At 35.0% G+C, this 19,096-nt stretch overlaps 1 protein-coding gene across 2 annotated transcripts in view; it reads left to right on the top strand.

Annotated features, from left to right (window-relative positions):
* Nucleotides 1–7,994, top strand: part of LOC149781577 (uncharacterized) — a 39,580-nt gene extending 31,586 nt beyond the window's left edge. For both annotated transcript variants that reach the window (XM_089935618.1, XM_089935617.1), the window contains exon 4: nt 4,442–7,994. In XM_089935618.1, the coding sequence (XP_089791744.1) occupies nt 4,442–4,514 (73 nt within the window). In that variant the 3' untranslated portion in view covers nt 4,515–7,994. The remainder of the gene's footprint in view (nt 1–4,441) is intronic.
* The last annotated feature ends 11,102 nt before the right edge of the window (nt 7,995–19,096 follow it).

Below are 19,096 nucleotides of genomic sequence, written 5' to 3'. Positions count from 1 at the left end.
GTTATGCCAGTCCTTGACTTTATGAAAATAATCTCTATTTCATCTTACTTCATTGATTTCCGATGTGAGTCATGTAGGTTTCTGGGGGGAGTGTTTTTTTTGTTTTTATAGGAGCATGTTGATCCAAAACAGAGTTTATAATAGTATACCAAATTTCAAGTGCTTCATTGGGGACTTAAGAATTTTATTCAAAGAAAAGTTTGGAGTTTGCTAAATCAGATAAAATGTTTTCAACATTTAACTGTTTGAAGCAGTTATAAGAGATAATGTTATGCTTAGCATCATATATATATATTGTTACTATTAATTTGCTTGTGATACAGATTATATAATCGTCACTGAGAAATAAGGAACCTTGTACTTCAATGATATTTACTGATTTATTACTATAGAAATTATCAATTAGCGTACTTGATGTTTCAGTTTCTCGTGTAGGTGAGGGAATCATCATCATCATCAGTCTCATGACCTAATGTGGTCGTTGAGGCACTGTGCTGCTGAACATCTGACCAGTTCCCTCCACTTGTCTTGATCATGTGCCAATGCCTGTGTCTCCGCAAAACTTTTCCTTGTCCATTCTGTGATGTTGTCAGTCCACTTTTTTCTCTGTCTACCTCTCCTTCTGCCACCCTGGACGCTGCCCTGCAGGACTGATGTGGATAGACTGTTGGCTCTAGTGACATGGCCATACCATTTCAGCTTTCTCTTTTTGATGGTGGAGAGGAGGTCCTCATATTGGCTTACTTCACGCCTGATGGTGTTATGCACTTCTTCATTTGTGATGTGGTCCATGTAAGAGATGCCAAGGATGGTTCTGTAGCATCTTATTTCAAGTGACTGGATTCTTCGTTGTAATTCTGCTGTCAGGGTCCATGCCTCACATGAGTACAAAAAGACTGAGATGACTAGAGCTTGCAATAGTCTGATTTTAGTTGTCAGACAGATATTCTTGTCTCTCCAGATGGGTCTTAGCTTTTGACATAGCTGCCATTGTTTGTGCTGCTCTTGACAAAATTTCTGCTCTTGATCCCTCTTCAGTGATTATGGAACCAAGATATTTGAACTGGCTCACTGTTTCTAGTTCATGTCCTCTGACTTTAATCTTGGCTGAGATTTGTTTGCCACTATTTGTCATCAGCTTTGTCTTCTCAGCGCTTATCTCCATGTCAGATCCGGAAGATGTTTCATCCAGGTTCTTCACTAAGGTGGCTAACTCATCTTCACTGCCTGCCAGCCCATCAATGTCGTCTGCAAAGCGGAGGTTGGTGATGTTATGCCCTCCAATGCTGACTGTCCCACAGTGGTTTTCCAGGGCTTTGCTCATGATGCGCTCTAAGTAGATGTTGAAAAGCGTGGGTGACAGGAGACAGCCTTGATGCACTCCCACTGTTGTCTGGAACCAGTCCCCCACAGCACCTTGGGCAATTACTGCACTGGTAGCCTTGGCGTACAGCTGCTTGATGGTATTGGTTAACTTTTGACCTATGTAATACTTCTTCATTGTGGCCCACAATGCCTCATGCCACACTCGGTCAAAGGCCTTTTTGAAATCTATGAACACATGATAGATGTCTTGTTGGCGTTGCGAGTACTTTTTGTACAGAACCCTGAGATTGAATATTTGTTCTGTTGTGCTTCTTCCACTCCGGAACCCAGCCTGTTCTTCAGCGATTATTTCTTCTGCTTGTGGTTTCAGTCTGTTCAAGATGATCTTCAGCATTACCTTACTAGCATGGCTGATCAAACTGATAGTTCTGTAATTTTGGCACAGCTGGAGATTGCCTTTTTTGGGAAGTGTTATAATCAGTGACTGGGTCCATTGTGTTGGCCATTCACCTGTCTGCCAGATCTTGTTGCAGATTTTTGTTAGTAGCTCTTTCACTGATTCTCCCCCATTCTTGATAAGTTCAGCTGGGATGCTGTCTACTCCAGCTGCCTTCCCATTCTTCAGTGCTCTTATTGCTGACTCCAACTCTTCTTTGAGAATGGGGAAGTCATCTTCATTTGAGGAGTTTGGAACTTCAAGCACCTCTGGGTCTCCTGTGGACTGATGGTTGTAGAGTTCTTTCCAGTACTCAGTCCATCTTTCTGCAATGTCACTCACTTCTGTGAGGCATTTTCCATTTTTGTCTTGAATGGTACTGACTCTTGGTTGTTTCTGTCTGGTGAGGTCTTTCACAATTTAGAATGCCTTTTTGCTGTTATTCTTTATCAGACTGTTCTCCATTTCTGTGCACTTTTGTCCAATCCAATTTTCTTTTGCTTTGCTCAAGTTTTTTCTGATATTCTTGTTTATTTCTCGGTGCTTCAGTACCCCTGTTGTGTGTCTGGTGTTTTTTAGTTCTCTTCGGGCATCACACAACTTCAGAATCTCTTCTGTAACCCAGGGTTTTTTCTTCAGGCGATGGAGGCCAATGATGTTCTTGGCAGCTGCTGTCATGACTGTGTTGAAGGTGTCTGTCATCTCATTGACATCACCATCCATCACAAGGAGTGAAGCAAATTTTCCTCCAATTGTGGCTTGGAATGACTTGCAAATGTTAGGATCCTTCAGTTCAAGGTTGAATTTGAGCCTGATGTTCTTTGGCTTGTTAATTTTCTTCAGCCTCACTCGGAAGTTCATAATCACGAGGTCGTGATCACTCCCAACATCAGTGCCTGGGAATGTCCTTGATTTTGCTCAATTGATTCCAGATCGGTAACGGTTTTGAACCAGTATGTAGTCGATCTGGTTGTGATGGATTCCATTTGGTGAGTGCCATGCCCAGCATCATGAAGCTTTATGTTGTCCCAGGGTGTTGGCTAGTACCAAGTTGTTGAAGCTTGCGAACTCGAGCAGCCGTCTCCCTCTCTCATTGGTAAGCTCATTGCAAGAAGGTCCAGAAGGTGAGGGAATATGCTGTGATAACCGTAAAATTTGACAATGCTTAGATATTGCATTGTTAAAAATGTGTAGTCTTTGTTAAAATCCCCATCACAATAACTTCTAGATCATTAATTTATCTAGAGCTACCCCTAATTCAGTTTCAAACTTCTCAGTCCAAGAGACGGGTACATTGGGTGTCCTCTAAACACAACATATCTGTATTGGCTTTTATGACCAAAGGGATTTTTAATGTTGGGGAAAAAGTATAATATATAGCATTACCAATATTAAGTTTCTAGCTAGTAATATGTTGTCTGTGTGAATATGGGAATTTCAGAGATAGATGTGATGGAAGCAATGATAAAAATCTGGGTAACTATGTCAGCATCATAGAAACTAATGTAAGTTGTGTGTGAGAACATATAAATAGCAGTCAGGTTTTGGGGTTTCAGGAAGGCTTTGACAAATCTGGGTAAACAGGTCAGCATCATGACATATTTGGATAACTGGGTCATAATCCTGCTGTTTCAGCACCATTTACTTATGGTATGATCTGGGGGAAGGAAGCTATCATTCATCTAGTAATGGTTAGCCAATCATATTCTGTATGTGGGGAAAAGGTGTGGGATTACAATATGCGTATATACATAGATACAAGATATAGTGTGGGGTAGAAAGCAGAAGGCAGAAGGACACAAAGCAGAAAGAAAGCAAAGAAAAATGGACAGCAGACTCTGAGATAAGATGTAGTTGGGAATAAGAATCACACAAAGATTTACGAGATGGAGAGTTAAGAGAAAGGATGCTTAATTGACATTATGGAGTGATAGATATTCTGAGTGGACAGATATAATGAAAAACAATGTAGATAAACATTAGTGTAGCATTTGGAGAGGTGGACTGAACTTAGTGTGTATATTGGATATAAACAGTATATTACAATATGACTTAGTGTTTTAATTAGTATACCACAGGTCCTCGCCTCACCCCAAAGTCGATATAAAGACCCAATAGGTCAGATAGACCACACCGAATGGGTCAGACTTTGATGAGACAAGACTGATGTCTGAAGATGACTGATCTCATGGTCTTTTCTTCATTCATAGGAAACATGATTGCTTATATACATACTACATGTAATCCCTCTTTATCAACAGGTCCTGTTCTGTCTTTTCTTTCAATGTCATATCCTTCCTACAGCTCATTATCTTGTACATCTGTGACAAGAAAAGTTTCACATAAGCCTAACAGGTGGACCTTTCTATTTTGATTCAGTATCAGCCTTACCTTATTAAGTTTGGTAACATGTGTCTGATATTGAGACTTGCCATTCAATGCCTTTCTTAATCAGTCCTAGTGATGTAATAGTTGGTATAGACTTGGGGATTCATTAGCTGGCAGAACTAGGTACTGTATATGTCATTTAATTGGTAGAACAAACAACATAGACATAGATCTGGAATATCATTATTTGACAGAAGATCAGACTCTATTTTGGTTGCACTTGAACCCAATTTATAATAAGAAAGTATATTCATTGGGACTTTTTTTAATTTCTATTTTAAATATTTTCAGCATGTGTCAGGTGGCTATTGATGGGCATATAGCAGTGTGTTTGGCAGCCTCAACTGATGATGTGATTTGGTAAACCAGCTGTAGTGTTTAGTTACTATTTTTAATGAAGTACTTTATTAATTAATGAAGAATTCTACAAAATAAAGCTGATTTGACAATGGAAGTATCTGATGTTTTATTTGTAAAATGATTTTGACACCTGAGTTTGTATGATCGTTCCACAAATGAATTATTGAATATTGATGTTTATGTACATATTGATTTGTTAAAATGACATATTGACCATGCAGTAGCATACAATGCTTTATGAACCTGCTACCTATTTTAACAATTGCAAAATAAAGCTACGCTTCAGTTAGTATACTGGTATACTAATTATACCAAGATACTTCTTTAAATCAGACCACAGTGGTAAAACTGACATTATAGAAAATGTTTCTTCAATAAGCACTAATACATAATATGAAAAAATATAAAATTCCAGGAAACTCAAAAGGAATATTGTAAATGAACAGCATTCTGCCCCATCAGGTACATGTCAGACATTTGGCGTAGATAATTTTAGACTAGCTCCAACTTCCAGATTTTAAGAAAGGTGATGTTTTTGAGTTTGTATAAATAGCACAGTGGCTTAATGGACACTTATTCGAACAATTATCAGAAATGCATATCCCAGAAGAAGATATGCATTTTGTGGAAATTCCACCGTACAGAGTAGATTATTTGGGACAAGAACATAAAGAAAGAAGAAATAGAAGATACAAAAGATACAATGGAGCCAGACTCCTCCAACCTGTATGAAAACTGGCTTTATGTAAGTTGATATACCATATGTGAATGAGGGACATCTCAAAACCATTATACAGATGCTAAAGTATTAATTAGGTACCATCATTTTCAGCAGATGCTTGCAGCAAATTGAAAGAATAGTGATATTTTACACTAATGGAGGAGGATTGGATATGCATTACATATAATGAATAGTGGTACTGGAAATCAATATGGAGAATGAAGGTGCAAGTATATTCTGTCATCCTTTTGACCTTTAACTGAGTGCATGACTGCAGTACATGCAATATAAATAACTAGATACTGTTTATAATGTCATTAATTTTATTTAATTTTGAGAACTGTTTTTGTTAAATCACAGTTCAGTTACATTACTCAACATTTCTATGCTGCACATTGTATGAACTGCAGATGTATTCAGCTGGATATATTACTTCTTGCATTTGTTTTAGTTTATACTACTTATTTATTATCATTTTTGTCAGGTATCACATCACATAAAGAATTTTAAAACCTTTGTTTAACAGAATTATTCAAGCCAGCTTAGAAGAAACATGGTAGTGATTCTCATATATTAGAATCCAAAACCATTTTGTCTGTTTAGACTTGATGTTATCTTGGCTTACACTGATAGAAATTTAACTGTTGTGGTGAAGGATTCTGTGTATATTTTTACTCTGATGAGATCTATAGATTACCAACTGTGATTCCAAAGAATTGGTTTTGGAATCTGTTTACAAAATATTATTAAGTTTGTGTTCTGGAAAGAGGATAGTAATTTTTGTATGAATGTTTGAATGTAAAACAGTGTCGTTGTCCAGTACCATGATATGGAATATAATTTAATATCTTACAATCATCATATTAATGGAAGAAATCAAATTTTCTTGTTTTGCAGTATTTTTAGACTTTGAATAAGTATTAATCTGAGGAATTCATCTTTCACAAATGCCATAAAATCCCCTACAGACAGTTTTACACAAAAACCACAGACATTTTTTCCTTCTAATTTTATATTAATAATAGTAATATTCAGCTGCAGTATTATAATTTGTGGTTTACCTTTTCCCAATCACTAATTGTTTGTACCTCACAACCATTCCTTCCACAGTCATGACAAATGAATGTACAATGTACATTTTATGAAAAATGGGAAGACAATTAGAACATCATATTAATTGGGTAGATAAAAGAATTTTTAGGCTTGAGTTTTTGTTGTTTATAGTTATTAAAGTTTATTTGGTGTTGAAAATGACTAAATAGTTTCATGTAGTAATGTGTGTAGTTTTTAGTTATATCATTATATTAAAATATAAATGTATGTACCTGTATTGTGTTTTTCATTTCAGGATAAGATGTTTCATGTAAGGTGTACTTTGGCAACCAATCAAAGATTTTTATATTATTTAAATTGATTTCATAATCATAATGTCTAAGTTTTCAACAAAAATAACTGACTTTTATCCCCATGCATATTTTGTAAAGGTGGGGATAATAATAATAATAATAATAATAATAAAAATAATAATAATAAAAATAATAATAATAATAATGACAATAAAATGTGGACTAATCTATAGGAGCTCTAAGCATTTTACAGTATTAGACAACACAATAAAACATATACAATGACAAGATTACAAAAACAAACACTGAAATTGTAAAATAAAAACGTGATGACAATAATTAGGGAAGTAAACAGTATTCTGTCTAAGTTTGTTCGTGTAGTCGAAATAGGCAAGTTTTAAGAACACACTTGAATGAGATTACAGTGTCTTTGTGTCTAAGATTAATGGATAATTTGTTCCAGTTAGCTGTGCCTGGTATGCAAAAGAACATTGTACATGTGACTTTGTTTTAACAGTGGGAACAATGAGAATATGAGTGTTGGACAAAGAGTGCAAGTTTCTAGATGGGGTGTACACATGGGTGAGGTCAGATAGGTATATTGGATTGTAGTCAGTAAATGAAATATAGCATAGTGAACAGATTTTTTTATTTGATTCTGGATCAAATGGATAGCCAGTGGAGGTTATAGAGCAAGGTGTGTGTGTGATGAGTTCTTTGTACTCTAAGGATAATCCGAGAAGCTGTGTTTTAAACTTTTTGAAGTCCTTTATGTCTTCCTGTTTGTCTGTTTGTCTTAACCCACCATTAGTAATGTAGTTTATGTACTACACCATTAAATACACTCACTTGAAACATTGGAATAGGATATGGGGTAGTCTTTAGATGTTCACAGTGGTTTTAATTTTTTCTTTAAATCTAAATATTTGAGGCATTGTAGGTGGAAATCTAAAAGATGGTTTGCATCATCTTCAAGACCAGGGCTGTGATATATGTATTGGGTTTTTTGGTTATGCTCTCTGGTCTTTCCCAGGGATGGTCTCAGTAGGTATGTTTCCCCTGTGTCACATCTTGGAAACTGTTGAGATCCCCAATCAACAACCATTTATGGGACAGAAGGACATGAGATGGAACTAGAGATACTGGTATATCCAATACAGATTGTAGGTTGAGATCCACACCTTCTAAGCATTTATTGGTTAAAGGACATGAGAAGAAATGATACACATTTCCGGGACAGACCCTGGGGATGGAGGTTTGCTCTTTGGTCATCATTTGGAAACTGTTCAGATCCCCAGCTAGTAACTATATATAGGTTTGAAGGGCATATGGTAACAAAATTAGACATATGTCTAGCACAAACTCTAACTTATGCCCCAGTGTTTGGGAAATTGACCCTGGTTCAGAACATGGAAATTGTTAAGATCTCATATATATATATATATATATATATATATAGGTAGATAGATCAGGCCATACCCATAGCTGTATAGATTGGAAGTGTGATGATACGCAGTGTCATGTAATTTACTTTATTCTTGTTGTTTGTTTGTTTATTCCTGTATCTCAATGTGGATTAAACTTAATTTGATATTTACACAAGCAAACATCCATATGAAAATGTACAATTAACACTCTCCACTTGCTTCTTGAAGAAAATGCTGAATCATAGTGTATGGATATTTGTGTAATTTTGTGATTTTCCAAAATTTTGCTTGTCTGGATGATGTGTTATAAATCAGAACTGAAAAGTGTTTTTGAAGGTTTAGAGAGTCTGTTGAAGGTAAAGGTCACATATGAAGGTTACATTTAGTGAACTGTTTGTAACTATTAATTTTTTAAGTAGTACATGTATGAAAATTGGTTTTACATATATGTAAGACAATGGTGTAAAATTACTGCCACTTTCTCATTTGAAAAAGGTAGGGACATAGCTGTATTTATTTGGAGTTGTAACTTGCAAACATTTAAGGAAAATTCAGTGTTCAAAAAAAAAAAATACTTAAGCCCAGGGCTGTAAATTAGCTCTAACTCAAATTCCACTAGCACGGACTACAAGTTCCATATGCCTAAAATGTCTCCTGTTTTAATATTATTTGTCACCCAAAGTTACAATTGCTACACTTCAAATATTTAGGGGTCAGTAAGGGGTTTGAAGGTAATGCAAGTGTCATTATTATTCATTACTACACTCACTAGAGACTGGATGATCTTGGTCTTCAAACTTCTCTGCTGGATTCTCTGGGCGAATCCAGGTCTGGAGAACTGAGTTATTCTGGACAACAACCATAACATTAGTATTGTCAAAATTGTATATTATGATGTGTGTTCATGAAATATACTTGTTTTTATCAAAACTGTATATCATGCTGTGTGTTCATGAGATATACTTGTCCTAATCAAAACTGCATATCATGCTGTGTGTTCATGGATATACTTGTCTCTATCAAATAAATGAATATACATCACATTTGGGACTGACCATTTATTTCTTTGGGGGAGGGAACATAATATGTTTCTTAATGGGGGGGGGTCTTTACAGGTAATACAACAGTAATAAACACCTCTGTCCAGTATGGGTGCTTCCGCTTTATCATCACAAATCAACTGTGCAAACATGAGCATGTGTTTATTAGTCTTTCAATCAATCTAATTCATGGCTAAAATCATCATGAAACTCATAGGTCAGTTATAGTATTTTAACAAGTTAACAAATAATGATAAAGAGAACTAATCAGAATGTTCAATTCAGCATGTTGAATATGTCAGGTGGTGCTCTTGTTTCAACACACATGGTACACAGGAATGAAGTACATGTATGTGGATATGTTGTTTGCCTATGTGCAAAGAATTAAATACCCCCCCCCCCCTTTTGTTAGTGGTTTGTTTCACAAAGTAAAAGTCCATCATCCAAGAATTTTGACATTTAACTTTGCTGGGCTCTGCTTGCTTTGCTTCCAAAATCCCCATAAAAAATGGATCACACTTGAACATTGTTCCGACAGCTGAAATAATCGTGCTTTCCATTTTGTATATGGAGTAAAATCTGATTTCAGAGAAGTGTTTTCACTGTTCACAAACTTGTCAATAATCTTTAATGAAGATCGTTTAAACATTTTCATTCAAGGCAATGATATATAATAAGTTTTGTTCTCCTACACGCATCTAGCAGCTCTTTGATTTAACTATTGATATTGGGCTGTTCCACTTTGTGATCATTACCTATGCAAATTTAGCAAAATTGGCTCACACACTGCAGTCTTCAAAAACACCATACCAACTATTGTCAGCCAGTTAAGCAATGAACAAAAAATTAATGGTGGTTTATACCTGACCTCATTACCTCTGTTTAAACTTCCTGAATGATAATTTTTCCATCAGCTTCAACCATGGCGGTTGACCAGTTACACACACCATATGAAATGGACATGCAGTTTAGCACAACGGGCACACCCACTGCAGTATTCAACCACATCATAATAGCTGTTGACAGTCAGTTAAGTGATACATGAAATTGTGGTGTATACCTGACCTCTTAGCCTCTATTTAAACTGCCCAAAGGATAGTTTTACATTAGCTCCAACCATGACTGTTTACCATGTATACATGTTAAATGTAATATGCATATACTGAAGTGGTCTTTGAAGTTCTATTTTTGAAGATTGTTGAAAATTGTGTTTTCAAAACACGACCATGTCAAGGGTTTTGGGAGTAAAAATCGCATTTTTAGCTTGCCACTTAGTATTATGACTGGTCAAGATTTTGAGTCATTCTTATTGCTTGTGTTCCTGTTTTACAATCAAGTCTGCAGACATATTTTATATTTTACTTAATTATTATGTGAGAGGAAAAAACATTTGTTTGGACTGTTTAGTGGAAATAGAAAGTGCTCTTGTTTAGTATAATATTATTCTGGAACTATTATTCAAATGAGTTCTGGACAATGCCGTTTTTTGACGTCACGATTCTTGCTGGACCAGTAATTTCTGGTTCTGGAGTTTATACGGAAGTTTTCATTCTTTTGGACTTTAATAGAACTTTTTCAGGATTATTTTGGATTTACTTCATAATACATTAAGTTTCTCTCACATTTTCATTTATAACTTTGATAATTTAATTATTTGTTAAGTTTTACAAAACTTGTTGCTTTTGCTTTCTTTCTGTTACTTAGATTATGGCCATAGAGATGTAACATAAGATAACTGTCATCTGCCATTTACTTTATTGTGATGGCTGCATTTTCAAGCCATTACAAATAGTATTATCCAATACTGTAGAAATTTACCCACCCACGTTTTGTGACTCGTAAGCTTTACGACAAAGTTATGGTCACAGGATTCACACTACTAATTCAGTTTCCATAGTAAACCTATGCAAACATGATGACAATAAAAATTCAATAATTTAACATTTCTGAGTGCTCATGATCAAACCTATATTTATCAGTATAGATGAAACCTGGATGACAGCTTCTGTGTAGAGAGAGGATACGAGTCATGAAAGATCATCAATATTAAGCATGGTGGTAGAGACCTAAGTGATAATATCTGAAACATATTGTTTCAAAACACAACTAAGAAATATCTCATTGCTTACCATAATTACTCTATAAATGGTACATTTTATCAACTTTATATGCGTGATTGCATAGATATAAACTAATGTGGAAAAAATTCCACCTAACATGGTCAAATTTACATACTTTACTCACTGTACCCCTCCCCCTTCTTGGCAACAGTTGATATATCTGAATATGTCCCTTAAATTATTGTGAACTTAACCTAATGGAAAAGCGCTTGTATATGCTATGTGACACATAATCTATATATGATACAATCATGGGCAGAATGAAATAAAATCGCATGTAAAGCAAATGTTAAGGGTGGAATGACAATGTGCTAACATAATATGCCTAATTTAAGATGGTTTTAAAGCAAAAATGCATCAATACTCGTATCTTTATTTAACATGACACCATAAAGTTTTCTTAGCTTGATCTTGAGTAATGATAGAACATGGTATACAACACACTCCTTGTATTAGCATGCATACAGTTTACATGGTATACAACACACTCCTTGTATTAGCATACATACAGTTTACATGGTATACAACACACTCCATGCATACAGTTTACATGGTATGCAACACACTCCTTGTATTAGCATGCATACAGTTTACATGGTATGCAACACACTCCTTGTATTAGCATACATACAGTTTACATGGTATGCAACACACTCCTTGTATTAGCATACATACAGTTTACATGGTATGCAACACACTCCTTGTATTAGCATACATACAGTTTACATGGTATGCAACACACTCCTCGTATTAGCATACATACAGTTTACATGGTATGCAACACACTCCTCGTATTAGCATACATACAGTTTACATGGTATGCAACACACTCCTCGTATTAGCATACATACAGTTTACATGGTATACAACACACTCCTCGTATTAGCATACATACAGTTTACATGGTATACAACACACTCCTCGTATTAGCATACATACAGTTTACATGGTATACAACACACTCCTCGTATTAGCAAACATACAGTTTACATGGTATACAACACACTCCTCGTATTAGCATACATATAGTTTACATGGTATACAACACACTCCTCGTATTAGCAAACATACAGTTTACATGGTATATAACACGCTCCTCGTATTAGCATACATACAGTTTCCTAATATCTTAAACGGGTTCAGAGCAACTTATTTGACAAACAGTTGAATACCTTATCATTTAAGAAAGACCAAAAAAGTGGTATAGATCACATGGTACTAATTGTATGGAAGAATGGGAGCCAGTCTGGAAATGGTGAACATAAAATAGGGCATGAGATGGGCGTATAATGTGCTGTGTGGTACTAAAAGCCAAGAGGTTGTGTCACATCTCATTGTTTGGGTGACATTTTCAAGATTAGTGCTGCAGACTTTAAGAGGGTTTCTCTACATGCTTTTGCCGTCAACCCATGTGACAATAATATGAAATAGTGGATGCTTTGAGTGTATGTAACTTGGTCACCTTTGTCGTGGAATTTCCATCGATGTTCTATGCATGCAGCGATTGCAGTATAAGGTTAATAAAGCATGAAAGGGAATAACATTAAGACATGCTTCTTTTTCTGAGGATTCCTTTCTTAAAATCAGCTTTCCATTAATTTTAGTATGACACCAATATTAATACCATAATCAACAAACAAATATATGTATAGTGTTTAGAGCGTCACCTCGGATGCGGGTGGTAGCGGGTTTGAACCCCTGCAGAGTCATACTGAAAATGATATTTATAGCTGCCTCGATATGCGCTCAGTATTAAGAGGTTAGTGTTAGGACTAGGCGGCCTGGTTGTTGTTGTTGTTGTAGGGTTTAACGCCACTTTTCAGCACAAGATAGGCTATACATGGCGGCCAGTATTAATGGTGGAGGAAGAACCCGGAAAGAACCACCGACCCACAAGAAGCTACTGGCAAGCTTTCTCACATAACCACATAAGCCGAATCCGAGACTCGAACCCACGCAGACAGAGGTGAGATGGCAGTGATCCGTAACGGTGAGCGCATTAGACCACTCGGCCACTCGGGGCCCCCTAGGCGGCCTGGTGACGATAATGTGACTATTTGGGACATCATGCTACATGTCTGCGACATGATGCACCAGTGCTAGATATTACTATAAACTGCCACACTGCAGACATCTTTGCGATATGAGTGAAAAATTGTTAATGCTACGTTAAAATATATTTTTAAAAATCCACAAACATACATGTATCTCGGTTCCCAAGACAGACTGGTGATAAGCATAATTTCCCCACCTTCAAAACCACTTCATTTATTGTTGTCGAACTTTCAAGAAATGTTCAATATAACATGTTTTATTCAATGTCATGTAGCTTTACCTTCCTTGTAACCATGCATCTTGGACACGAGCCAGGTAGAAACTTATTTTACTATTTTTAAAATTCTTATGGCAATTTAGAAATTAAATAGTTTGTACATTTTCTACATTTGCACTTTTTTGGAGAACAAGAAACTGTCTGGAACCAACCAATTTTAGCGGATGGGGGGTCTTTAGGATTCATTTTCACACCAGAAATATTATTTATATATTACCTCGAGATAGTTTATTCTCTTCAACAAATATAACTGGATATAGTATGTTCTTTTCCCACAAATAAGAAATTGTTTAAAAAGCTAAATGAAAGCTGGACATTTGAATTTGTACTTTTGGGGTTGCAATATTGCAGACCCCTCTCCCTGAACATTTATTAGGTTATCCTTGAATTTATTTAACTAGGAGAAAAGAAATCATCGAATCAAGTTAAACCTGCAGATTTTTTAATTTTTGTTTTACTATTATTTCAATCTGAGCCTTGTTAACCATCCTTGGTTCTTTTAAAGTATGTTCGTTTACCCCTTCATAATTCTTTAAAAAAAATACGTGTATAATATCATGTCATTAAGTTTTATTGGTTTGACTTTGTCCAGCTGTGTCCATGAAATATCTGTCTTCTTCATTCTAAAACGCCTATATTTACATCTTCACTTATTACAATTAAACTTGCCCTTTGGGTGAACTTGAGATGAGTATGTGCCATATACATAAACAGATAGTAGGCTCATCTTTTTTTTTACGAGAGAGAAAGAGATAATTGACGTAAACTTTTACTTGATAACACCTTGAGATGACCCCCACGAGCCAATAAATAATGAATTACTTGCTTTATCTACTGCTCTAAAACTGAATTTTAAAAAACTGCTTTACTTCAAAGAGAGTACATTACTTGTACGTACTAAAACTATTTCATTCCAATTGGGACAGCAGTACATCGTCTTTTATTATCACATAAATTAATGTGTGCGCAGCAACACCCACTTTCATGCAGATTACGTCTTAGTTCAATATTTTGATTGTCACGTAATCAACTTAACGAAGTCAAACTCGATTGTTAGACAACGAATGTCCTACACAAGTCGAATTTTTTGCCGTCTTTAAATGCGATATTTAGCCTTATGGGATTGAATGCAAGCTTAACTATAAATGTTGTCGACAGTTTGAATTAAAGAAAGGACAGCATAGTAAAATGTTTGACAGTTTATTTAGTAGAGCCCGTTTTACAAATTCTTTACGAAAACTCCATCCTGGAAATCATTTATAACATACTGTAAAAATCTGTGCCTTAAAAATGTTATTAAATAAACGATACGAAAACTTATTCCAATTCTTATATCATCAGCATCCAAGACCTACAAAAATTAATCGCATTCAGTGTGCTAAAAACCATTTGTAAATGTTTCTTAGTATGTTTTCTCCGACTTGTGTGACTACGGAGTGATTAAGGTTTCAGCGTTTACCAATATGTATTAACATGTACGCAGACTACAATAACCAAACTCGTATCTGCTTTAATTCTAGACAGTGCTCGGGAGAGGAAGTAGAGACACAAAACTGTTTTGAGGTCCCAGGGAGACGGGGTATCAGTGCACATAAACAAAAAGAGCAACACCGTCCAGTCTATAATAAGCTATATTTTCAACAAAGAATATGTGAACATATAGACTGTACCTAGTTAAGGTGAATAACTACGATATCTACTTGATAAAATTTTGCGATCACTTCATAAGGTTTTGACAATGTATGGTTTTTCAAGGCATTGTGAACTATAAATTGAGAAAGCTGCGACCTGGGGCAGATAAAGAACTAAAACTGCTATCGAAGTTCGACAGTTTATGATGCAAGGAACAAATTTAGAATTCCATTAGACTTTTTAGATACACCACATCACTGTGGACGTTATCATAATCCGCTTGCAAGACTCATCACATTTAACAAAACGTGCGAAGTTCTTTGAAATACTAGAAGGTGGTAATCAGGACTTCGAAATGCTAATACTTGCATCCGGTACGATATGATTACCTAATAACCATAACATAAACTGAATTGCTTTCTGTTATGACTAATCATTAAGGAGATAATTATAGGCACAGTAGCTTATATAAATTTAACAACCCTTACACACGATTTACCTAGAATGAGTTAAAATGTGTTTTGATATAGTTTAAAAAGAGGGGAGAAGGTTATGGAAACAAGTTTGTCATAAATTATAACTACAAAAGGTCTGACAAACATGACGTATTCCCAGAATTTCAGACCGATGCAACAGTTTGCCGAAGACATAGCATTTCGTTAATGAAAAATATAAATGCATAAATTAGACACGAAAGTGCTCAGATGTTTTGAACCATCGTGTTTGATTTGATCTGAGAAGTATAAATAATAACATATCTCGTACTAATGGACATAAGGTGTCTAATGTACAACCATACACCACCTGCAAATGAACATAAAAGAAAATGTCGATGCACACATGTATATTTATTTAGCGTTTGATGTACAAGTAAACATTTTGCATGGTCAACTTAAATCAGTTGTTTTAGTCATTGTACTTGAATCTGAAAGAAGCGTAGAAATCAGTAAATTGTGGAGTTTCTTAATTGATGAACAAATGTGTTTGTACTAAATATCCAATACAGATAATTCAGACACGTTCTGGACTACAGTGCTAGCGTTTGTCCATATTTTCTGTCAACCACAACTTACAACTCAAGAGTGGTTAGTCAAGGATAAAATGTGACTGTGTCGATAGATAAGTGGTAAGAGTTACTGTTTAATATATCGATCAGTGTGACAGCATTGATAATACAGTATATTATGGAAAGCAACTAACGTAAGCAAACTAGCTTTTAATGGTGGACATTCTGCAAAATGATTATGGTCCATTGTCGACAACTTTTTAATTAAAGATTTTGCAGAAAGTATACACTGTTTTCATAGTGTTTTACAACTAGAACAACAACAAAATGATTTGGAACCAGTGTTCAAGTAAAACCATGTAATTCAAGAGGAACTGAAAGGCGAAATTGCATGCACTTGGATTTTCTTATCAGTATATAGCAATTAAAATGTAGGTAAACATTGCTTTCGGCATGCTGAAAGGTAATGAATTTACGCAAACAAACTAAAAGCGCATGTCGTCATAGCTACCGGTAATGCTACTGTGCAATTTCATAATCAGATTATTGTATGATCTGAGTTAATTCTGGTAATTGTCTCGTGATCGAATAAAAAAGTTATTTGCACATTTTAAAGTATACATATTTCTTTATTCCTTTAATATTTATAATTTGTCGTCATTTTTCAATATTATTGAATACATTTTCACCATAAGCCTTCAGAACTCTCTAATAGGTACACGATTTCACCATAAGCCCTCAAAACTCTCTAATAGGTACACGATTTCACCATAAGCCCTCAAAACCTTCTAATAGGTAGATGATTTCACCATAAGCTCTCAAAACTCTCTAATTGATATACGATTTCACCATAAGCTCTCAAAACTGTCTAATAGATATACGATTTCACCATAAGCTCTCAAAACTCTAATAGATATACGATTTCATCATAAGCTCTCAAAACTCTCAAATAGATATACGATTTCACCATAAGCTCTCAAAACTCTCTGATAGATATACGATTTCACGACAAGCCCTCAAAACTCTCTAACTGATATACGATTTCACCATAAGCCCTCACATAGATATTTGATTTCATCCATCTCAGAAACATCCAGTTCTCTTATTCATTTCTTGTAATCTAAAAATTAAAGGTCACATTTAACGTTTTTATCTGTGTCTGTCTCTTAAGATAGATACACAGTGATTAATTATCATTGATGCTCGTTGTATCACTGCATTTTTTCTGTTGATTGATAACAATTCGTTCATCTATCACTTCTAAATTTTCGTACAATTAATCCACCGAAAATTGAATTCATTAATTTCCATCGAACTGGTGTTAACTGAACCATCGTCAGTAACTGTTCTCATAGCAAACTATAGCTCTGACATTTTAAAAACTTATTTTCATTTGTAGATTTTATTGATGTTTGTTTCATGGAGAACTGGCATTTGTTTACGGAATAGTGCATTATTTTTCAGTCTGAGGAGGGCTTTCAGGAAATTATTGTCTTTTATTTAGAATTATATTGGATAAATAATTGTGATTGCTGATCGAACAAGGCAACACGGTGCGTCTGTTATTGGCTATTAGTTCACTGTACTGAAGTAGCGTGTGCTATATTTCTTTTGTACTATTGTAATTACGTATCCACTGTATATTCAAGGGAAATAATTCAGTTTCATCTGGGGGAAAAAGCGTCACAGGAGCTGGGGACAAGACGTGGAAAAAAACAAAGAAAGCATACCAGTGCCCTCAGAAAACGAGAAAGAAGTCTACGGGATAAATACAAAGCAAACTAAAGAAAAAGATCGAGCTTTAAAGGTGGTAGAGACACATGAAGAACTAAAGCAAACTCTGAACAAAACATGAGAACCAAAAAAAGAATGATAACTCTCTAAAGATGACCTACTTCTGCACCTGTAACAGGTGAAACTTGGGATCAAAATCAAAATAAGAATAAGGGTTTAACCCAATTTCTGATGAAAAATAAATATGATGCAAGAGAAAGAATCACAAAAATCTAACATAAATATAATTGTACAACGTAGTATTATAAATGTAAAATTGATTTCAGTCAGAAAAATTCAGTAAACATTTATTCAAGGGATAAGAACAACATAATTTTAATAAATGTTAATGGGATAAAAATAAATTTTAAGGATAAAACATAATTATAACAAGTATAATGTAATTTTCATAGAAAAAAACAGCTTTCAGTGAAGTTTACAATTTTATATTGAACAACAATTGAACTATATTGAATTCGTAAATGAAACAAGGATGGGGAACGTTCGGGAGCAGCAATAGTTCACGTAAAAAGTTAATTCAACTTAAATATCAGCATGCAATAACAGAAGATACTTTCGAATGGAATGTTGGTTCAACTTAAGATAAATAAATAGCACCTTATAATTTTATATATTCGAACACGGATGAAGATGGGTAAAATCGAATTTATAAAAAAAAATTATATGATGCAATATGAAATGGAGAAGAGAGGAGGGAAATTTCAGTTGCATCAAAAATGAAATAGAAGCATAGAGTTTACTGAAGCAGACAGAAGAACAGTTAAATATATTCAGGCTTTCATAATTGATGATGACCTAATTGACGCATACATGCAAATTAAGTCAGATAGGGGAGATTAGTCATATAACTATTAAGAGAGAGAGAGAGAGAGTAGGATTCATACAGTTTATGTTACTAAAGAATGCCAGTATAATGTAGAATAATGCAAAGCAGACATCTAGCCATTACCCCGTCGAATTTACGTTCTCAGTAGCTGCAAAAAGTCAATGCCGCAAGTGGATTTGAAAGTTTAACAATTCAGTATTAGAAGATAAACCATATTAGACAGAAATTAAACAGATATTTGTTGATTTTTACGACAATGAAAACGTTAATATTATCAAAGACAAGGACGTATTGAAACAAACAAAAATAACAGAAACTACAAGACGATCTTGTGCGCATAAA

Source organism: Sinohyriopsis cumingii, chromosome 15 (assembly GCF_028554795.1).
Source record: "Sinohyriopsis cumingii isolate HCF-2022 chromosome 15, ASM2855479v2, whole genome shotgun sequence".
Classification (NCBI taxonomy): domain Eukaryota; kingdom Metazoa; phylum Mollusca; class Bivalvia; order Unionida; family Unionidae; genus Sinohyriopsis; species Sinohyriopsis cumingii.
This window is presented reverse-complemented; position numbering and strand designations above follow the sequence as displayed.